This window comes from Sus scrofa, chromosome 8, assembly GCF_000003025.6.
Source record: "Sus scrofa isolate TJ Tabasco breed Duroc chromosome 8, Sscrofa11.1, whole genome shotgun sequence".
NCBI classification, from domain to species: domain Eukaryota; kingdom Metazoa; phylum Chordata; class Mammalia; order Artiodactyla; family Suidae; genus Sus; species Sus scrofa.
The window spans coordinates 2,983,074-3,005,714 of record NC_010450.4 but is presented as its reverse complement, the minus strand read 5'-3'; the positions used below and the strand labels follow the sequence as shown (position 1 = coordinate 3,005,714).

Below are 22,641 nucleotides of genomic sequence, written 5' to 3'. Positions count from 1 at the left end.
AGGCTGCTGCAGTGACAATGCCAGGTCCTTCACCCGCTGCCCCACGAGAACTTCCAAACGTCTGTGTCTAATCCCGTCCCCCAGAGGCAATTCGTTAAAAGGTTCCCCTTTTTGCACTTTGTGTGTGAGCACACAGACATGCATGAAATACCCACGTGCACCCACACACATGCACACACACATACCTGTGCACAGATACACACATACACACTACGACAATGGGCTCACGTAACACATCTTATCCTTCACATCTTTCTTCTAGAAACTTCTAGAAACATGTGAGGAACTTTCCACGGCAACAGGTACAGACATGTGCCATCACTCGCGACATGTGCCCGAGAGTTATTTGTCTAGGTGATCCCGGATGTGGGACACAGATGCATCCCTGACACCCTTGTAAGCCACAGCCGTGAGCACACCTATTTGTGCACCTGTTGCCACATCAGAGGGTGTGAGGGGTGCTGGCCCCACACCCCGTGGGCACGCTCAGCAGCCAGCCCGGGCCCCCGGCCCCTCCCGACTCCCCACAGGAAGAATCCAACTTACATAAATCACGCGGCTCGGAGACCCCGAGGCGCTGGAGGCTGGTACGGAGATGATGCTCTCGGAAGAGGTTCTGGTTTCCTGGGAAAGGACGAGACAGGAGGAGATGGGAGCAGACCCGTCAACGAGAAGAAGCTTCCAGAGGCAATCATCAGGCGTCTTGTTCCAACAGCAACGCTGGCTCCCGCGATACTTTTATTTGCAGAATGAACACATTCTTAAAATAAACACGCAGGCTTGAATGAACGATGGGAAGCCTATCATCAGACGACACAGCAGGTGATACCAGCTGTGAGCCAAGCAGCCAGGCTCCCAGCGCGGCCGGAAACGCTCCTGTGAACACGCGGCTTCCGTGTCACTGAGGGTATCTGGTTTTCTGGGCACGAAAGCAAGCAGTGTGTTTTCAAGGGTTCGCCGTGCTCCGGCGGCAAAGGCCCCTGCTCCCTTTTACCCAGAATTTTGCTGCTCAGAGACATGACTCTCCACCTGGATGACGGCAGCCGTGTCGCAGCTCAGCCCACCTCTGCTGAGCCTCTGCTGTCGCACCCGACGGCTGTCACATCTATGGTGCCCATGCCCGCCCTCCTCCCTCGGCTCCAGCCACGACACCTGCATCCCTGAGGTGGCGCTTCCTCGACGTCCAACTCTTCTGCTCCCCCGCGTCAGGCCCTCGTCTCTGCGAGCATCTGCCTTCCTTCAGCTCCCGAGTTCGCCCCCACCTGCAGGGCTTAGCCTGGCAGCACCGGGACCCTCTCCAGGTCCACCCCTGCCCCGGCCGGGACCACTCACCCGCCTAACTTTCCACGCCTCCCCCTGGCCCATCTAGACAGAACCCGTCTCCGCAAAGGCCTCCCTCTCCCCACCGGCTCGTGGCTCCTTTCTGTTTTCTAAGAACCCCCCCCCCGACCCCCTGGAACTCCCTCGTGCTCCAGACCCTACAGCTGCCGCTGTGGGGCCAGCAGCCTGGGAGGAGCTGGCTTGGAAACTGAATTTGTTCCTCCAACACTCAGATGCTGACTCTTCAGCCCCCAGCAGCCCGGAAGGTGGCCGTATTCAGAGACAGCAAATTTCCACATGGAGTCAAGTGTAAAGGGCATCTTAGGACAGGCCTGGATCCAGTCTGACCGTCTCCCTTGCGAGAAGAGGACAGGACACAGACAGGCACGGAGCGTGGCACACGAGGACACAGCATGATGACGGCCACCAACCCGCCGGGGAGCGAGGCCTCGGGAGTCCCCCCGGCCCCCGTCCTGACCCTGGGCATCCAGTCTCTGGGACTGGGAGGGCATCCGCTTTTGCTGTTGAAGCCCCCCAGCCTGTGGCATTTTGTACGGCAGCCCCAGGCACTAACAGCGACCCTGGAGCCCCCTCCCTTCGGTGGGTGACCCCAGCACAGCCAGCGAGGGTGGGGCGACACCAGGACCAGACATGAGGCCAGCGGTGGCAGGAGGGACACACCTGGGAGGCACAGGGGCTGGTGCCCGGGTACACCTGCTGGGAAAACTGGTTCTGCATCTAGAAGGGAAAGAGAAGGAGACAGGCCATGATGCTGCTTGGCCAGCTCTGCTGGAGCCCCTGTCAGCTGGTCCAGCCCCTCTCCTTGCCCCCAGTTAGGCCCGCTGTCTCCCAGACACACCTGCCCTGCTTCCGCCGGCCGCTCGGCCCAGCTATGCACGCAGGATGGGCATCTACTCAGGGCTGTTCCCATAGCCCACAGGGTTCAAAGGCCGGCAGGGGCTGGGGTCCCTCCAGGAGCGCAGCCTGACCCCATGTGCAGGCCTGAGACTCAGCCACCCCCCAGTAAGACAAAAGGTCACGAGCTGTTGCAAAGAAGCCTGCGCCCACGAAGGCAGGGAGCCTGAGGTCTTTTTTCTTGCTCTCCATACTGCTTATCTTAACTGGCCCCAAACGATGTATGTACACATTGAATACATTTGAAAGAAACCTTTTTTTTGGGGGGGGCACACTGGCAGCACATGGAAGCTCCCAGGCCAGGGATCAAATCGGAGCTACAGCTGCTGCTACACCACAGCCCCAGCAACGCCAGATATGAACCGCGTCTGCAACCTACACCACAGCTCACAGCAACACTGGATCCTTAACCCACTGAGCGAGGCCAGGGATCGAACCTGCGTCCTCATGGATACGAGTCGGGTTCTTAACCAATGAGCCACAACAGGAACTCTCTGAAGGAACCCTTTGAGTCTCAGCTTCCTTCCATACGAGGTGGCAGAGCCTGCCTGAGGGGCAGTCTCGGTTCCCGAGGACGCAGGCGCGCGTGCTGGGTGCTTGACGCTGAACAACCACCCCCTTGTTCCAGTGCGGGTGGTGCCAGCTCGCAGAGGGGAGCCCCTTCGTCACCAAGCAGACTAATGCTGGAGGTTTTCAGAGAAAGGACCCCTAAGCTGAGAGCAGCTGCAGCGGCATAAGAACTGTCCCCAGGCCCCAGGGACATTTCCTGGCACAGGCGGTGTGGCACCTGGTGCCATCCCCATGACCCTGATGGAAGGGTCACGCAGCAGCGGGGCCTGGGTTTGCTCTGGCCGGTTCTGGGTCCCACGTGGGGGCTGAGTGGCTGCTCGGTGCTCCCCTCCCTGTGCCCTGTCTCAGCCCGGGATGGGGACCGGGGAGGAGCAGGCCCGTCCTCGTCCTCCCAGGTCAGGGGGCCCAGACGGGGGGAGCGGAGTCCAGGGGACTCCGGCTGTTTCTCGCTTTCCCCCTCCTCTGCCCCCAGTTCGCCCAAAGAAGAATCAAAGCCAATACCCAGCTGTGTTCTCCAGGGCCTGTTCAACCGCTTGGCCTGGCCCCTGGGAGCACGGTCCTAGGGCAGTGACGCGACCTTCACATTAAGGTCATACACAAGTCGAGTGGACACCAAGTGAGGGGTCGGCCCCCACTCATCTCCGCATTAAAGCTGAGATGCTGAGGCTCAGAGAGGGCTAGTGATTTGCCCAAGGTCACACAGCTGGGCAGAGGCAGAGCTCGCTCTCCCACCCTGGCTGCTGCTGTGAATTCTGCTGGAACATTCTCAGGCTCAGCACAATGTCCTTGGTGCTGGGGCTCCTGGGGGAGCAAGCCTGTTTCCTCCCTGCTCAGCTGCCCCATATAACTGCAGGTGTTCTGGCCTCCCCTGCCCCCTGCGGTAAGCAGCCCGGACCTCTGTGCACCCCAGGGGTGGGCGGAGGGCACCTGGCTGTCCCCGGCCACCTTCTCCATGCACGAGCTCCCATGCTCTGAAACCTGCATCCCAACCCCAGCAGGTCACGGCTCCTCACACTTGTGTCCCCGGAACCAGAACAGGGCTGGGCTCTGTGACCCCCTCTGGCACTCCTGCCAGGTCTCAGCTCCGGGGAGCTGGCATCTTCCTGCCCACCAGGCCCATCCAGCTGGCCCCATCCTTCCCCCGTCCCAGGCAGCCTGTAACCTAGAACCTGCCCATCCCAGTGTCTGTCTCTTCCGCAGGTGACAGGAGGTCCTGTAGGACAGGGACCCCCTGGTCTTATCTCTGTCATCCTGACACCTGGATGGCACATAGCAGGTGCTCGGTCACTGTGCCGAATGACAGCATGACCCAGTGCCCATGGAGGTGCTGAGGTTGGGCAGTGAGGACCGCAGCCTCCTGATAGGTTTTCCCCAGGCACCCTGGGCAGACACATGTCCTTGTCCTGGGGAGCATCTGCGTCCCGGGGGGCACGCAGTCAGGAGGCCTTCCAGGGAGCGAGGAAGGAAAGCGTGGCCTCTCTCTCCTGGCTCAGCCTCGCACGGACCCCACCGCTGGCCTCCGTTGCTAGAGGCAGGGATGGGGCGGGGTCCTGGGAGCCCAGAGCCCCCAGGGCCTGGCACAAGGGGCACTCGTTCGATGGGGGCCGAGCAGTCCCCCAAGACGGGAATGTTAGTGCTTGGCTGGGTTACAGGCAGCAGTGGAGCCACCTCTGCCTGGAGGCTGGACTCAGAGTTAGTGACACCACCTCTGCTGCTCTTCTCGGGGGCTGGTGGCCCATGGAGCCCACCTCGCCCGGCTGACCCAGAGCTGACCGGCCTGGCAGGTTCATGCTCACGAACTGGTGCACGTGTGTGTGGGGAACAATACAGAGAAATTTAAGTCTCTCCCTGCTGCCCGGGCCGGGAGCGGTCGGCTGCCCAGGAGAGCTATCCCCGAGGGGACCCGAGTGCCCAGGGAAAACCATCCATGCCTGCCCCGTCCACCCGCTGCCCCGTCCACCCGCGGACCTGTCCACTCATTGACCCGTCCATCCGCTGCCCCGTCCACCCACTGCTCCATCCACTCACTGACCCGTCTACCCGCTGCCCCATCCACCCACCGCCCTGTCCACCCGCTGCCTCATCCACACTCTGTCCGGCCCCGCCCAGGCCCAGGGTTTACTCTCATCTCAGGCGAGACAGAAGAGGCTCTGAGGGGCTGCGGCAGGACCGGGGGGGTGGGGGGTGGGCAGTGAAACAAGGGATAATCGGGGCATGACCTGGGCCTGGATCCCGTCCCAGGACACGGAGGGGCAGCCGTTGTCCGGCCGCTGGCCTCTGCCCCAAATGTTCCCAAAACATCTGTGGAAACAAGCCTGAAAAGCCAACCCCAGCTGCCCAGCTCCTGGGACAAGGACCCTCCCTCCTCCCTGTCCTGCCAGCATCCGGCACTGCGGAGCCCCCTTCTGCTGGGCCAGCGGCCCGAGGGCATCACGGGCTGGCCTCTGGCTGAGGTGAGGTGGCTGCTGCCGCCAGGCCTGGCCAGCACTGGGCTCCCTGCAGGCCCCGAGGCCAGCTCAACTGCGGGTCCAGAGTCCAGGAGCCGGCACTGGACACTCCGACCTGGTCGGGGAGGCTCTGGGGGCAGAGGGGACCCTGGGCAAGTGCCCTCCTCTATGGAGCCCCCCTGCCCGGCCCAGGGATGCCATTCCCCCGGGGCCGTGCCATGTAGGTGTAGTGGGATGGTCCCCGCGGTCCTCACACTTGTGACTCTGTCACGTCGGCGCCCCAGGCCAAGGCGCCCCCAGACCCTCGGAAGGTCTGCGAGCGAATGATGCAGGGATGAGTGACCGGTGCATGAACATAAGCGACCGTGGGGGACACAAGGGCTTCCGAACCCCCTGACATCACTGCTACGGAAGGTGGGAGGACGTCCCTGCTTTTGGTTCTTCCAGAACGGGCTCGGCAGGAGCCTGCTGAACTGAATTCGGCCCCCTCCATTCAGTGCCCCCTGTCCGTGCCCCCATCACGTCCTCCAGGCGAAAGTTCGCACATCAGCCTCACCAGGAATCCCCCACACCCTGGAGCCCCGAGGCGCCTGCTGCTCTGGCTCCACCCACCGCACACAGCGGCGACACTGCCGCCCTGACTGCCGGCTCCCACAGGGCCCCCAACGGCATCAGCGATAAAGAACAAAGCCCCCTTCCTCCCGGAGCAGGATTTTTCTGGGCACCAGGCCCTCCTGCAAACCCGGGGCAGCCAGCCTCCCACGCTCTTCCTGGGGGTCCTGCCTGATCCTCCAGCCTCCGCCCCTCTCAGCAGCCCCCCATCCGGGGGACTCAGTTCACCTTGACCAGGTCAAGTCTGTCCCTCCCAGTCCCCGCGCTGTGCTGCCAGTCACTGTCGCATTATTTGCTGGTTGGGGCATTGATTTCTGTCTGTTACCCCACCCAGGGGGGCAGGTAACACCTGCCTCCTTCCTTGCACTGCACCCCTTGCCTGGCACCCAGCAGGGCCCCTGAGCGGTGAAGAATTTGGTCTGGCTGCTGCCCGTGTTTCTGAAAGGTGATCCTGTCACAGCCCATAGGATGTCTTTGTTTGGGGAGGGGGCCAACCCCACCCCAGCGTCTTAGCATGGGGCTGCCACGCCAGGAAGACCAACCCTGTGATTCGAGTGGTCTTGGGTCAAGGCCACCTGCCGAGTGAAAACGAACAACCGACCAACCAACCAACCACTGGAGCCCCCGTGAGTCTCTCCCCTGATGGGCCACGCCCGTGCAGGCTGTCACCCGTGGGCGCTGGAGGTGCCGAGTCCTGACCCCACGGGTAGAGGACAAGGACGGCAGCCTGTGTCTGGACACCTCCTGGGCCCTGGGGCTCCCTCTGTATCCTCCTGTCATAAACCATAAGCATGGCTCTACGTTTGCAGTGAGTTCTATGAGTCCTTCTAACTCATCAGTGACCCCGAGGGCAGTTGTGGGGACCCTAGAACTAGCAGTTGGGCGTCAGAATGTGGAGAGCCTTGGGGACGGCTGGGAGACACGCTAACCTGGCAGTGGTCCCCAAGCTTTCCCAGCCTTCAGCGTCCACGGAATGACGGCGCCTCCGCAGGGCCAGTGTAGGGAGGCCCTAGGGGGCCCCGGCCCCGGCCAGCAGCACCCCCCCCCGAGCTACCCATTTACACCTCAACACTCTCAGGCCTCAGGTCCCCTGACCCCGGCCAGGGGCGCTGGCTGGCAGCCTGTGGGCGCTGTCAGCATCCTCTTCGTCTGCCTCTGTGAAGGTGGCACAGAGGCCAGGAAAGGAGCAGACTGTTCCACCAACCTTGTTTTTGTCCTCAGTTCTGGCTGCTTGTCGACACGCCGGGTGCCAGATGGAGGAGCCTGCGGACAGATTCCCAAGGGGGAGGTAAGTGTTACTTCCTGAGATGCAGCCTGGCGCGGGGGTCAGGAGGGCGGGAGGGGGCCGGGGTCCACTCGGCCTCCTCTGTGCCGCACTCCTGGGTGGGGTCGAAGCTGCGCCTGGGGTGCACGGCCCCCTTGGGCAAGAAATAAACGGGCGTGTGTCCCTCTGAACCCGGGCCCCAGGGAGCCAGGCTTCTCAGAGGAGGGCTGTGTGGCGGCTTCTTGTTCAAAGCCAGGGGAGGGGCCCGACCTGCTCCTCTCTGTGGGGTGGGCAGTGGCCAGGCCCAGCCAGGGCACAGAGGGGCGGGCTGGGTGGGAACCTTGGGTGGGGCGGGTGAGGGCTTTGGGGAGTGGCGCTGGGTGTGGCTCTCTGCTGGGAGGCGCAGGGGGGCCCTTAGGTGGGACCTTAGTGTGAAGAGCAGGGGCTTTCGCTGGGGGCCAGACGGTCCCTAACTCACTGGGTGTCCCAGCTGTCTCACCCATGCCAGCCCCACCTGGCTTCCCACAGGCCCCCAAGGGAACAGGTCCCCTGGGTAAGAGGCCACCCCCCCCGGTCCCCACAACATGGGGACCTGTCTTTCCTTCCAACATCTGTCAACCCAGTGGGGAAAATAGTGCTTACTTCATATTTTAATCGGGTCTCCCTGGTAACTAGAGAGAGGTGACCTCCCCCCCTTATGTTTGGGCAGGAAGGGACGTCCAGGGCCTGGTGGTGACACTGGTATGGTGGGGGGTTGGGGGCTGCCTCATCTCCCTCGGGCCGGAGGGCTCGCTGGGAGCCCTGCCCTTCAGAGCTGTTATCGCACAGGATCCCCCGTCCAAAAGCGCCCCGCGGAGCCCCGGTGGACCAGGCAGAGGGCCTCAGGGCATCCACGTGGGGCGGGGCCGGACCCCAAAGAGGCCCCTCGCCCTGGCACTCCCGTGCTCCGCGGAGCAGAGCTGGAAGAGCACCGACTGGGGCTGGACCCTCTCGGTCCAGGCTGGGAAACGTGCCGCCAGGAGAGGACAGCACCTACCTCAATAGCCCACAGAAAGCGGGGCAGCCCTGCTTTAAAACGGGGTGCCAGCCCCCCTCAAAGTCAGGCAGAGCACCTCTGTTCCTGACACTGGGTCCCCCTTGGTGAGCCGCTGTCCCCGAGCTGCCGTCCCAGCGCCGCTGTGCCTGGCGTCAGTGCGTCCTAAAAGCACCATTGATGGTGCGGGTGGGCGGCTGGGGCAGGGGGACCCCTCCCACGCAGACACCCCAGCAAGGCTGGGAGGGGCGCAAAGGACCCTTTCACCAGCTCTCAAGACTCAAGAACAGAGGGGACACTGGGGACCAGGCCGTCCTGGCTGACGTCACCCCATGAGCTTCAGGCTCAGAAAGGAGGCCTGTGTGAGGTCACCAAGCTGCCTGACTATGGGACAGTGTCCGGCCCTGCCCAGCTTGCCTCCAGGGACCCTGGAGACAGAGACGTCATTGAAAAGATGCTGCGGCTACAGCGAGGGGGTCTCAGCATCTCAGCTCGGGCCCCTCGACCGAAGCTCATCAACCTGCAGAGCCCGGTCACAGCAAGAATCCTGCAGAGCTGGCTTCGGCGGGAATCCCACGACCCTTGACACTGACCAAGCTCCTGGCTCCCCACCCTTGACATCGCTGTCAAGGCCCTTGTCTGCCTCGGGGATCCTGGGAGGCCAGCTCGCCTCCGTGACTCCCCCCACCCCACTCCTTGGCCATGGATCCCCACCTGCTCCCGTCAAAGTCGGAGCCGGCTGCATCCCCTGTCCCTCCAGCCGCGTGCTGAGTAACGTCTTCCTACCATTTTGACAAGTGTCAGAATAATTGTTCTGTATCAAAGCTTGGGAACGAATAGGCCACGGCGGGGGGGAGGGGGGGCCTCAAAGTGAAACTAGTGTAGCTCAGAGGAGGACGCCAACCCCCCAACACCCCAATTCATACACCTGTTGTAAAGACAGATGGGAGCTGCGTGCTCCGGTCTGCGTGCTGGTGTCACTGAGACACGGCGGAGAGCAAAAGGGTCACTGCAGAGGAGGGAGGGGCCGCTGGCCATCACCTGCTGTTCCTCCAGGTCTGGTGGCCACAGGACACCCGGCCTTTATTCTATTGTTATTGCTACTATTATTTTTAACCGGGAATGGGTTGGCATTTCCCATTAAATGCTACAAAATGGGTTAGAAGCTCGACTTTTTCTCCCAAACTCTCTTTCCAGGAAGAAACCTCAGGAGCAGCCAGCGGTCTCCACGCCCTTGCATCCACCTGCAGGGCGGGGGAGGAAGCTCTGAGACTTGGCCCCAGCTGAGGGGCTTTTGGGATCGGCTTGAAGCGACCACAGATACCCCAGGCTACACACTCATTACGTTTTGCTCCTGGGACCAGAGCCGTCACTCTGCCAAGGCTGGCAGGTGCTTGTGGGGAAAGTGGGTCCCCCGTCCCGCTGTGAGGCGGGGCTCCCTAGTTCAAGGGGCACACCAGCGCATGCACAGCGCAGGGCGGGGCCCCAGGGGCCAGAGCAGCGCTTCTTACCTTGCAGATACATCTCCTCGCCTTCCGAAAACATCCGGCCGCACCTGACGCATAATGCACACAGAGGGTGGTAGTGCTTCTCGCCCGCCTGGAAAAGGCACAAAGCACAGGTGTTTCCACTCGGGTAAAGGGGGGTCGGGGGAGAGGTCCCTGAGCTGGCAGCGCTCAGCTCAGGGCACAGTGCGCCCACACGCAGGTGCTCAGGGGAGGCTGGGAGGGGGCTGTGCGGCAGAGAGAGCCCACCCCCGCGGGAACAGGATGGGACCTTGGTGACCCAGGCTGTCCGGAATGCCGTGTGGTGCGGCCCCTGCCCGTGGGGGCACAGCAGCTGTATCACCTGCTCCTCCTGGTGGCTGCCTGCCACGGGGTGGGGGGGCGGGGGGGCGGTACGGTGGGCAGGGCAGGTCTCATTCCTCTGTGAATCTTGGGGGGAGGCAAGGACAAAGCTAACGGTATTTCCCAAGTGGAGGGATGGGAGAGGTGGGGTGAAAATGATTAATCATTTTCATTTTGTGTCTCTGGATCGCTCCATTTTCTCAGTTAGCACTGACTGTTTTTATAATGCTTAAAATCCATTAAATTAGATAAAAATATTAATACTGAAACAGCCAAAACAAATTCCCCTGGCGAGTTTGGCTTTCACACGTGCTGCAAGAGAGCTCACCCCGAATACTGCATTGGGCCTGACTGTGCAATAACTATTCCCTGCCCGAGGGTGGGCGGGGCTGCAGCCTGCAGCTAAATGCGGATCCAACCCCCTCCTCTGGATGGGAAGGTTAATCACCCCTCTCTGAACTTGACTTAGTAAGACTCACTCTCCTGAGTCAGTAAGTAACGGGGTGAAAATTCCCGACAAGCATCTCATTTTCCTTTCCTGTACCCACGGGTGTCTTCAGCACAAACCGGGCCCAAGGTGACCCCTGTGTGTTGGAGGAAGAATCCAGAACAGGCTCCTCTTCCGCGTGAGGCCGGATGTGGCTTCAGTGTGGCCCGCCCCCGTCCCCAGGCACAGGGATGCTTCTGGGAAGCGGGAGGACCCTGGGTCCCTAGGCCAGCCCTGCAGCCTCCGGGCCTTTGCACCTGCTGTCCTTGGCCCCTGGAATGCTCCGCCCTCTCCCACCTTCGGCCACCTGGAGCCTTCCTGATCTCATCTCCAGCGCCACCTCCTCTTAGAAGCTTCCCTGGGTTAGGGTTCGGGTTAGGGTTAGCTGCAAGCAGCCCTTTCCCGCACTAACTCCCAGGGCCCCGCTTTCACAGGGTTCGACAAGTCTTTCGGGTGATTCTTCTGCACGTGACGGGGAGCCTCCAGGGCAGGGCCTGGCACGGGGCCATTTTAGGAACCCCTAGGTTCGGGGATCCATCTGGGTACCAGCCCGGCCGGCAGCGTGGGCCGCCCCCGCACATAAGGGTAGAGCGGTCACTTCAGTGACGCCCAGCCTGAAAACACCGAGTGGTCGGGGCAGCTCCCTCCTGAGGGCAAGTGGGGTTGGAACAGCTCAGCAGCTTTAAGCAGAAAGCCCCTGTTTTCAAGGTCCTAGCTGTCAACGATGACTCGCGCTTTCCGAACTGTGGCCTCTGACCTGACCTCAGGCCTCTCTCAAGCAGGCGGCCCCCTTCACTCTCAGCCAGAGGCGGGGACAGCCCACCCTCAGGACGTCAAGTGGCAGAAGTTCTGCGACAGACACTGGGGGGGGGCAACTGATCCTGGTGTCTACACAGCACATCTACACAGTGTGCCTACGGGTGCGTCGGGGGAGAGAGAAAACCGTGGGGACGGTTTTTAAGATGACAGGCTCCAAACCCCGACCTGGCCCATGAGAACTAAGGCTGAGCAGAGACATAGCCCCGCGGCCGCCCTGTATCCACCTGCTTCCCTCCACCTGCAAAGCACGTCCCACCTCCGGCACCCGGCCAATGCCCTCAGGCTCCAAAAATAACAGCAGCAGGGATGGGGCTTGTTCCTTCAGGGAGCAGCAAGAAGCCCTTTCCTGCACTAACTTGTCCTCATCCTTGTGACAGCACTGGGAGGGCCTTACTATCCTCACTCCTAGAGCGATAAGGGCGCAGAGAGGAGGAGGAAGCTGAGCAGGGTCACACAGCGGTGAGGGCGTGGAGCCAGGCTGGGGACCCAGGGATCTGGCCCTCGTGGCCCCGGCCCCCCACCAGGCGGTGTGCACCTGAGCCTCACTCCCCCACCCCTACCTGTGCCCCGAACAACCGACGTGGAGCCCTCTGACAACCCGAGTCTGAGAGAAGGGAATCGGACTTCCCAGAGCAGACCCCAGTTTGACCAAGTTCAAAAGGAGACGAATGGCTCCGTATCATCAGAGTCAGGGCAGAGGCTGCCTGGGGCCGGGGGCATCTGGGCTGGGCCTGTTCCTTCTTGGCCCGGGCATGGATCGTTGGGTGTGCCCCGGGTGTGAGAGCTCATCAGGCTGCACATGAAGGATTCACGGACTCGTCTGTGTGTCACAGGCCAATAAAAGAGTTCTCCCAGAAAAACACAAAAGCACAGAAGAAAACACAAGGTGCCCATCCGATGACCCCGAATTTGGCAATGGATTCTTGCATAGAGGCATGCACGGCAACAACACAACTGATGGGCTGGACTTTGTGAAATTAGACGTTTGTGCATTAGAGAATGTTATCGAGAAAGTGGAAAGACAAGCTACAGAAGGGGAGGAAACATTTGCAAACCGCAGGCCTGAGAAGGGTTCCGTATCTGGAAATACACAAAGGTCTCTTACAGCTCAACCACAAAGGACAATCAGTCCAAGTAAAGATGAGCACACGGGAGCTCCCGCTGTGGTCCAGTGGGTTAAGGACCCAACCCTGTCTCCATGAGGATGTGGGTTCCATCCCCGGCCTTTCTCAGTGGGTGAAGAATTCGGTGTTGCCATGGCTGTGGCAGAGGCCGCAGCGGCAGCTCCGATTCCACTCCTGGCCTGGGAACTTCCCTGTGCCGCAGGTGCGGCTGTAAAAAGAAGAAAAACAAATGAGCAAACGACTTGAGCAGAACTTTTTTCCCAAAGAAGGGACAGGCATGGCCGCGAGGCCCATAAAAGATGCTCAGTGTCAAGGCTGTTACAGAAATGCAGGTCCAAGCGCAGCGAGAGTCCCCGTCGCACCACCAGGGTGACGATATTTAAAGGACGATGAGGGGAGGAGGACCGACGCTGGTGAGGACGGGGAGGAGCTGGAACCTGTGCCCTGGGGGCCGCTGCTGTGGAAAAGCTTTCAATGTCCCCAAAAGGGAAACACAGAATGACCATATGACCCAGCAACACCACGCCTCGGTGTACACGCGAAACATGAAGAGAACAAGAGACATAAAAACATAGGTCCACACAGGAGTTCCCGTCGTGGCTCAGGGGTTACGCACCCAATGAGCATCCATGAGGACGCAGGTTCGATTCCCGGCCTCGCTCAGTGGGTTAAGGATCCCATGTGGCAGTGAGCTGTGGCATAGAACTTTCATATGACATGGGTGTGGCCCTAAAAAGCAAAAAAAAAAACCTCCCAAAAACAAAAATATAGGTCCACACACAAAATGTGCACATGAATGTGTGTGGCAGCATCAGTCCCAATCGCCAGAGCGCGGAAACAACCCAGACGTCCATCCGCGGGTGAGGGCTTTGCACACAGTGGAAGGTTTGCAGCCTTAAGGAGGAATGCAGTCTGGACACGTGGCCCCTCTTGATGCCTCATGGATGTCTTATGAGGACACTAAGTGTCCTTCTCAGTGTCCTTATCATATGAGACACCAGAGCTGTCTCTCTGCCATGTGAGGACACAGAGAGAAGGCGACCGGCTCCGGCCAGGATCCCGATGGGCTGGCTCCTGACCCTGGACGTCCAGCCTCCAGAACCGCCTGTTGTTCAAGCCTAGATGTCCACGGCACAGCATTCTAGGCCGACGAAAGCGCACGGAGTCACGGATCTACGTGTCCCCGCCCTCGCGTCAATCCCCGCTGTCACGCCTGTCCTCTCTTGCAGGGGTCACGGTGGCCGGGGTGTTCCGCGTCATCGGAACACAGCTGCACCCCTGCTCCTTCAGGAACCTCTCCTCCCAAACACCGTCCAAGAAGGGCCTCAGAATCAGCCCCCCGGAGGTCATCTGTGCCCACCCTCCTGTGCCCAGCCCGGCAGGCAGCCCAGCCCCTTACCCAAGTGGGACTCAAGATGGCTCAGGTTTTGGAGTTCCTGTCGTGGCTCAGCGGTTAATGAACCCGACTAGCATCCACAAAGACGCGGGTTCGATCCCTGTCCTTGCTCAGTGGGTTAAGGATCCTGCGTTGCCTTGAGCTGTGGTGTAGATCACAGACTTGGCTCGGATCTGGTGTTGCGGTGGCTGTGGTGTAGGCTGGCAGCTGCAGCTCTGATTCGACCCCTAGCCCGGGAACCTCCATGTGCTGCGGGTGTTGGCCTTAAAAAGACAAAAAAAAAGATGGCTCAGTTTTAAAAGTGTATTAAAAGCCCATGAGATTGTTCAGTGCGTGGTATAAAAAGGTGCCATGTGCCTCTGACAAGTGGCTGTCATCTTTCATCAGACTGAACAGGCTCGTTAGGAAAGCAGTCTCCAGGGGCACGGAGCGAGCGCTGCTCCGTAGCAGTAGCCAAGCAGAGTGGACACGCGGGGCTGGGCTGGCACCGCGGTGATGTGGCAACATCTCTGGGCTCCAGAAACTGCCCACTCCCTGCAGAGAGGAACAGCAATCCCGACCCCTCCTCAGCCAGGCTGCAGGAAGCACAGAGGGACGGGTCTGGACAGCGAAGTGCCTCCCACACCCCACACGAGACAGGCGCCCCCTTTTCCTCTCTAAACCCATCACCGCCTCCTCTGTCCCCTGGAGAGCCACGGCCTCCGCCTGCTTCCCGAGCTCTCCCCTGGGCCCCCGCTGCAGAGCCCAGCCTGCAGGTCACACGGCCCCCGGCCAGGCTGGCCAGCTCCCAGCGGCTGCTCCTGGCACCCTGATTCGTCTCCTTTTTGAATGACCAGAACCAAATTCAGGCTTTAAGAGACCTAATCACCAAAAGCATAAAATGAAAACGACACAATGAAATTTTAAGGAGAAGCTAATCAGAACCCTCAGCAGAAGGGGTGCGGCCCGCACAGAGGGGTGTGCACCCCAGACCCTCCCGGGGCGGCCTTACCCTGAAAAGAAGGGCCTGGCTCTGCACCCCGTTAGCAAAGACCCTCCCAGAGCCCCCGACTCAGCACCGCCCCCTCCCCATGGTGGACGCCCCCAGCCTGGGAAGGTTCACGGGGGCCCGGGGTCTCGGCGGGAACACGTCCAGGCTGGTGGGGTTCACTGGCTCCCATCCTCTCTCACCCTCAGCTCCATCTGGGGCGACCATTCTAGGACTGAGCCTTGTCCCTCCTCTGCTGTCCCCAGGCCCTCGGGCTGAGCTACATGCAGGCGGGGGTGGGGTGGGCATGGTGGCGGGGACAGGGGGTTCCCGACCAGTGAGTGTGGGGCAGAGAGAACGTACTCCGCCTCCGGGCACTCCCTTGCCTGTCAGCTGTCAAGGCTCTGAGAAGTCCTGCAGTAAGGACACTGGCCTGGGGCCCCTGCCTGGCGTCCTCCACCCCAGATGCCTGGAACGCGGTGACAGTTCGATGGTTAAAGACAAGGCGGATCCTTGCTGGGTGCCGAGCGGGGATGGGACGTCAGGCAGAAGGCAAGGCAGCAGACGCCTGTGTGTTTGCGTCTAGGTGCGTGTATCTGTGTGTCTTGCGTGTCTGTGTGCGCCTCTCTGTGTCTCTGTGTATGTCTAGGTGTGTGCATAATGTGTCTCTGTGTGTCGGTGTGTCTCGGTGGGGCTCTATGTGTATGTCTGTACAGACACGTCCTTGTGTGTCTCTGTGTGTGTGTGCTGTGTGTCTGTGTGTGTGCACACACTCTAAAAGGATGACATCTAAATGCTAACAGCAGTTTTTCTGGGTGATGACATTCATTCTTCTGGAGGATTTTTTGGTTTATTTTATGATAAATAGGTATTCCTTCTGAGTGTGCTTTTAAAATAAACACAGTCATTAATTTGTTAAAAAGGCAGAGAGGCTGGGGCCTTGGGAAGCTGACTTCACCTCCGACCTCAGGAAACATGTTTATTTGTCTGGAACACAGGCTATATTCTCCCCCCGTGATGAAAGTCCTGCCCACTAATGAGGGTGAAGAGGAAAGTGCCAAGGAGACGAGAGGAGGAAACAGACACACCAGCATCTGGAGCCGCAGGAGACGGTCTATTTGAAATGTTCAGCTGGCCTCCCCGCTCTGGGGCTCCTCCAGGGCAGGCAGGGGGACCCCGCTGCCACCACCGTCGTCAGCGGAAGGCCAGCCCCCAGGCCCAGGTCGGGTGGGAAGTGTCCGGAAGGTGAGTGGTGGATTGAGGAAGGACGAGCGGAAGGAGGGAAGAAGGAAGGCTGGCGGATGGAGGGAGGGAGGAAGGGATTAATCAGTGGTCCCAGAGGGACGCTGGGCCTCTCGTTGCCATGGCGATAGCCGGGCTGCGGGAGGCAGGTGGGGCTCAGACAGCAGCACCGCCAGGGTTAAGGAGGGTGGGGCTGAGCGAGAAGCCTCCATCCCCCGCCCCCGCCCCCGCCCACTCCCACCTGTGCAGAAGCATCCTGCTAATTCCGGTGAGAACAAGCAGAGAACAGGGTGAGGGTGGGACTGAGCCAGGGATGCCCTCACTCAACACCCCCCCTGCCCTTACCAGACTCTGAGCTGGCCTGCTTAGACCACTGTCCTCTGGCAATTCCCCAGCCACCTGCCCACGCTCGCTGTGGAGCGACTCCATCCCCAGAAGCTGGCACTGCAGCAGGGCTGCTCTCAGCCTCCCACCTCTGCTCCTCACCCCAGCCCTCCCCACAGCCCCAGGCGGCCACCTTGGCGATGGGGGTGTGTGGCGATGTCAGCGCCCCCCCCGACCAGGACGCAGGAGGCTCCTCCGCCCACACGCAGCATGGAGCAGGCTCATAAGGACACACAGCCCAGATACACAGGGTGCAGGTGCGGGAAGCCACGCAATAGCGGATGCTGACTATTTAGGAGTGACCAAGGGAGCGGATGGGGGCGCCACACCGCCACCACCACTAAATGCACATTTCACAGGCCGGTGGGCAGGCGCTGCTGGCACCCAGTGTGGGATGGCGCTGGGCCCGGTATGCAGATGCGACACACAGTGGGGGCTCCTGCAGGGGGTGGGGAAGGGGCCCCAGGGCCGCTCTCCTACTCAGCCCCAGAGAGGAAAGCACTTGGGGACAGACCGGGCTGGGTGACAGGGGCCTCGGGGTCTAGCACCTGGCTGACCTGCTCCGCTCCCGCGAGCCCCGACCCCCCACGTCTCCGTCAGCCTCCCCACCAGCCCAGGGAGCTGCCTACCTGCCTGCTCGAGGTCCTGGCACCAGGGCCCAGTCCCAGCAGTCGCCCCTGTGGCCCCTGTCCAGTGCCCCGTCCTGGGCACGGAACTGGCTGTTGACCGTGAGGGCAGACACCCCCACCCTGCAGCCAGCAGTCTGGATCCTTCTCTTCCTCTTTCGGGGCCTGTCCCCGGCCACCGGTCGCCCCCCACGAGCCCACTGCCCGCCCAGCTGGGTGCCAGCACGCTCTGGGCCGAGCTCAGGTGGTGCCAAGGCAGCGGCTGCTCCCGTCTGTGAGCCGGCTCGTCTCCGCCCGCCCGCGGCTGCCGCCGCGCTGGGGAGGGTGCTGGCCGCCGACACCACACACCGCGAGCTCCAGCAGAGGCGAAAACAAAAGCATTAATCTCCCCCGGAGGCTGCTTCTCCTCCACGCAAACCTGTTTTCCGCCCGCTCCGCGCAGCGGACGCGGTAGACCAGCGTGCACGGCCCCAAGCCCCCAAGTCTGCATCCGGGCCAGCACGCAACATCAGGGATGCTTACACGGTGACGGTGACGGGTCAGCCCTGGCCCCAGTCCCACCCACCCAGGGCAGGTCCGCTCTTTGCCCGATGACAATAAGGCATCCCCCACCCCCTCCACTACCCCGGCTGAGTGAGGGGACACTTCACGAACATGTCCCAGAGGAGGTCATTAGTGCGTTCTGTGGGCTCCTCGGCAGGTGCAATTCGGGCTCAGGGCTGGGAGAGGGAGGCCGGGCAGCGGGTTGGGGGCAGGGGTGTGCTGCCCACCCTCAAGGTGCCAGGTTCTTGCTGTGGGGCAGGCAGAGTCCTTAGAGCCGCAGGTGTGTCCAGCCCTTCCTGGCTGCCCTCCCAGCCTCTGGCCTCCAGTCCAGCCTCAGGGGCAGCCTGAGAAACTGCTTCAAAATGCACATCTGACCCAGGCTTTCCCAGTTCAGAAGACCTGCTGGGGGACAGCCAGGGCCCTGTGGCCTCGCCCTTCATCCGGCCTGTCTTCCCACCCCCGGAGCTGAATCTCTGCCCTCCTTGGAAAAGGCCCTCTCCCAACCCAGGCCCTCTGGCCCCTGTGCCCCCACAGACACGGGCTGCAGAGCCGGGTGCAGAGGTGGGCAGGGTCTGAGCATCTGCGGGTGGGGTTTGGTCCTACAGTCATGACACCAGATTGATCCTACTGAACAAACGAAGAAAAGTGCGTAACACACGCCATTTTCACAAAGGCACGCGCCCGTGTAACTACCACCCAGATCAAGAAACACTTGAGTCGGGACCCCATTCTGTAACTGCTGTTTGACCTGGCCTGCCCACCCGGACTCCGTCCCGCCTCCCAGGCTCACACTTGAAGCCTCCAAGCCTCAGATTTCCGTCTAGACACCAAGGGCTGAACCAGGATCTCAAGTCCTTCCCACCTGCCTGTCACCTTGTAGAAGGCACAGGCCAGAGAGCATCACAGCAAGGCTTCCTGGAGGAGGCGGCCCTCACTGGGCAGGCCTTGGAGGGCCGCGGCAGGCGAACTCTCGCAGGGCTGGGGGAAGGGGGGCGGGAGCTCAGGGGTGTGGATTCCTGCACAAACACCCAGTCAGACACCCCGAGAACCCCCTCCTTATTCTCAGGGCTAACTCCCGGGGGGGGGGCAGGCCCCCACAGACAGACCAGAGGGGGCGAGAGCCATGTGCCCACAGCCGAGGGACCAGCCAGCCACTTACCTCCAGCACGTGTCCAGTGATGTACTTCTCGCAGCCATCGCAGCGGATCCCGAACTTGGCGTGATAGTCGGCCTCACAGTAGGGCAGCCCGTCCCTGCAACACAGTGGGGCGTCAGGACGGGCGGGGCACCGAAGGACCGCCCCCGAGCCCCTGCCCATGAGAGGGGCCACGTCCAAGGGGCAAGCACCACGCCCTCCTACTCCAGAGATCCTCCCTGGCCCTCAGGGGGCACAGCCGCCCCGTCATCACAGCAGCCCTATGAGAAACACCCCTGAGATCGTCCCATTTCACAGGTGCAGAAACTGAGGTGCAGGAGGTGAGTGAGGGGCCGGCAGAGGGCTCTAGAGGCTGAGCCCAAGGAATAAAAGCCGTTTCCACAGATGCGGCTCCTCCTTCCAGCTCATTCTGGCCAGTGCTCCACATCTGGGGTGGGAAATGGCCTATTTACTCTTAGGGCGGCTCCTGCTCCTTCTGAAAGGAGCCTGGGGCGCCCGAGAAAAACGGGAGCCCATGGGGGAGTGTGACTATAATTGCCCAGGTGGAAGGCCTGTGCTGACAGTGACAGGAGGTCAGGTGGCAGATGTGCCTTGGGACAGCCCCCCCCCCCTGGGAGGGGCAGGAGCTCCCCGCCCCCAGAAGACGAGGGGTGGGGGTGTCAGGCTGCACGCAGGAAGGAGCAGGAGGGCTACGTGGTGACAGGTCCACCCTCCCCACACACGTCGACAGCGAGCCTGCTACGCGCCAGGCGCGGTTGGTGGCGCTGGGGAATCAGGCAAGTTTGGGGCACGGCTCCTGAGTATCTGAACCCCCCAACGGAAGTGTCAGATGACAGCTAGTCTGTAGGTGGCTGAAGGAGGCCAATGCAGGCACGAGGCTGTGCGGTATCTAGGATATCCTAGGAGCTCCCCACAAGCCCACTGTAATTGTCACTACGGGCTCAACGCAACGGGACCAGCGGTCATGAGGATGGGGTGGGAGGGCTCAGAGGCGGTGCCAGTGCTGTGGTGAGGGTGGGGCTGGTGGGCTAGGGACGTGAACAGGCTTGCACTCAAACACCCCGTGCCAGCTGTCACTCGAGCTGTCTGGGCCTCCACTTCCCATCTGTAAAATGGGAGAGATAAGAGTATGGTCTAAAAAGACGAGTGCCAGCATCTGGCATTCGGCAGCCACCCGCCAACCAGTGGCTGAGGCCATTGTCATTATCGCTGCATTGCCAACCAGGGCTGTCCCCTAGGCCCCTGGCCCCCACAGGGGTTGGGTGTGGAGGTGACTGGCCTGTCAGGCAGGGCTGCGGGGGGGAAGGGGCACTGGGGGGGGGCACCCATTACTCCCATATCTCCCCTCCCAGCGCTGCTGAGGTCGCCATGGTCATCCCAGTTTGGTTTTGGTTTTTGCTCAGCTGCCAACAGAAGGTCAGTTTTCTCAAGCTGTCGGGAGGCCAGAGCGAAAAGCGCCCTCTTTTCCTCAAAGCTCTGGACCTTGCCTGGGTCACACAGATGCCCGCAGGAGGGGGGGGGTCTGGGGTGGGGTCCCCGCCTGTCTGACTGCAGCCTCAGAAAGGAAGCAGCCCCCTCTTCTACAGAAGGAACATGTAAACTGGGCCCTTAGGAGCCACTTTCAAAAACCCTGATCTCAGGGTCCTACAGATGGTTGTACCTGCAGAAAGCCCAGGAGGTTAAAGACAACGTCTCCATGGCAACAGCAACGGGCCCTCCCCAGGAACTCTGGGGCGGTTCTGGAGGATGCTAGGTACCACACAGGCAGTCTGGGCAAGCGGGGCTATGGCATTATTCGATTTTATTTTAAGGGCTCTGCCCCCAAGGCTGCCTTCTTCTCTCACTCACCCCTCCCCCTGCCTGTGACACAGGCAGGTCCAAGCCGATGTGGCCAGAACCTCACCCAGCCTGGAGAGAGGCTCGTCTTGCTTTGGGGCTTTCACTGGCGATGCTTGATTTTAAGGTAACTGTGCACCCAGATGCAGATGTAAAAACGATGCAGAGAGGCCCAGGCCAGCCTTCCTCGGGTGTCCCCAGGGGTCACACCGCGGAGAATTAAAGCACAAGATCCACCAGGAAACTGACACGCATGCACGCAGCCAGATTCGCATTTCCCCAGTGTGCACGCACCCTCAGGCACACATCTGTGCACATCGGTGTGTGCCCGCATACGGACGTGTGTGTTTCCGGCAGGTATTTTCCGTGCAGTTTTATTGCAGGTATTTTTTAACCAGTCAATTCCTGTGATGGCTCTGTTCCCTCAAAGTATCAAGAACTAGCATGTCTTTGATCGAATTTGCCAGAAAAACCTCCTAACTCGCAGGAGGCAGAGCAGCTGCTCCTGCTCAGGCCCCGATATGCATAAGCTCCCTCCTGACCACACACCAGGGCCCTGTGTCCGCCAACAGGAGCTGCCTGATGGCCCGGCTGCAGAAGACAGGGCTCTGCTGTTGCACTCGTGACACCTTAGCTAGCTCAGCCCTTTCCTCCCTCCGCTGCTGGCATCCGCTGAGGTCCACTTTGCGTTCTGCAGGGGATCAGGCAGCAAGGGGTGGGGGGTGATTCTGCAGGGGGGGGACCCCTGGGGGGTGTCTGTCTCCATGAACAGAATCACATGGGAGTCACTGCGAAACCCACCAAGGGAGCAGGGCTTGTGGGAGAGGGCACAGCTGTGGGACAAGCATGCCAGGTCCGGCCGGTTCCCCGCCTGGCACAGATGGAGCAGCAGGAGGGCAGGAGAAGGGCAGAAGGTGCGGGGCAGACGTGGAGGAGCCCCGCCCCCCGCCCCCAGGTGAGGGTCGCCCGGCCCCGCCCACTCACTTGCTGATGTACTCGGCGTTCAGTTGTTTCCCGCAAGTCTTGCACTTGAAACAGCCCAGATGCCAGTGCTTGTCCAAGGCCACCAGAGACTGGCCGTTTTTGATCTCTGCGCCGCAGCCCCCGCAACCTGGAAGAGGGAACAGAGCACAGACGTCATCCTCGGGGGCGGGACCCCTGGGACTTGAGACCCCACCGGGCAGTTAGAACCGGCTGGGGATCCGACGGAAGGGACCGTCCCGCCGAGGGTGTTGCAGGACCCTGTTCTACGAGGGCCAGCGTGAGCATTCAGAAAACAGCTCGGGACGTCCACTCCTGCACGCACTGAGCGCGGGCCGCATGCAGCCTGGCCCATGAGCAGGTGGCGAGGGCGCGCAGGGGGCGGGGATACAGGAGGAACCAGACAGAGGCCCCGTCCAGCGGATGTGGGCGGGAAGGGGCAGCGGATGTGGGCGGGAAGAGGTGGACCCTGGGGCGGGGCTGCCCCAGGGGGCGGGGCCCCGGCAGCAGGGGGCCTTTACGGCTGCAGGCCTGTGCTCCTCTGCTGGCAGGTGGACTCTGAACCTAACCGTACCCCCCAAGAAAGGTGCTGAGTTAGAGAGGTTGGAGCCAGGCCCCAGGCAGCACCTTTGTCCCCAAGTGGCCTGTGCCTCCCTCCTGTGGCCTCCAGCCTGGTCCCTGCCCCTGACCAGCCTCCCCTGGCCCTGCCCAGCCACTCCGGACCCTCACTCATGCCGCCCCCCAGGAGCTCAGTACAGGCCTCTGGGCTCTGGCACAGGCCTGCTGCCTCGGGGTCCCTCCAGCCCCCCCTGGGGGCTCCCACAGCCAATGCCTTGCATGCGGAAGGACTGGCGGGGGGAGCAGGCCAGGCAACGTCAAGGGCAGAGACCGGCAGCACGACCTGCCCAGGGTGGATGTGTGTGTGTGTGAACATGTCTGCATGTGAGTGTGTCTATGTGTGTCTTGTGTGCACGTGTTGTCCGATTACCTGCCCTTGTATTGGTGACTATAGTATCTGTGTGCAGACAAGCATGTCTGTATGTGGCTGTGGGCATGGATGTGTGTGCATGAG

General features: G+C 61.4%; 1 protein-coding gene across 1 annotated transcript in view; it reads right to left on the bottom strand.

The window, feature by feature from the left end:
- ABLIM2 (actin binding LIM protein family member 2) overlaps positions 1-22,641 on the bottom strand; it is a 106,027-nt gene that overhangs the window by 49,260 nt on the left and 34,126 nt on the right. Inside the window, 5 exon segments of the mRNA XM_021100956.1 lie at positions 547-624; positions 7,069-7,127; positions 9,673-9,760; positions 18,756-18,849; positions 21,573-21,699. Of these exon segments, the coding sequence (XP_020956615.1) occupies positions 547-624; positions 7,069-7,127; positions 9,673-9,760; positions 18,756-18,849; positions 21,573-21,699 (446 nt within the window).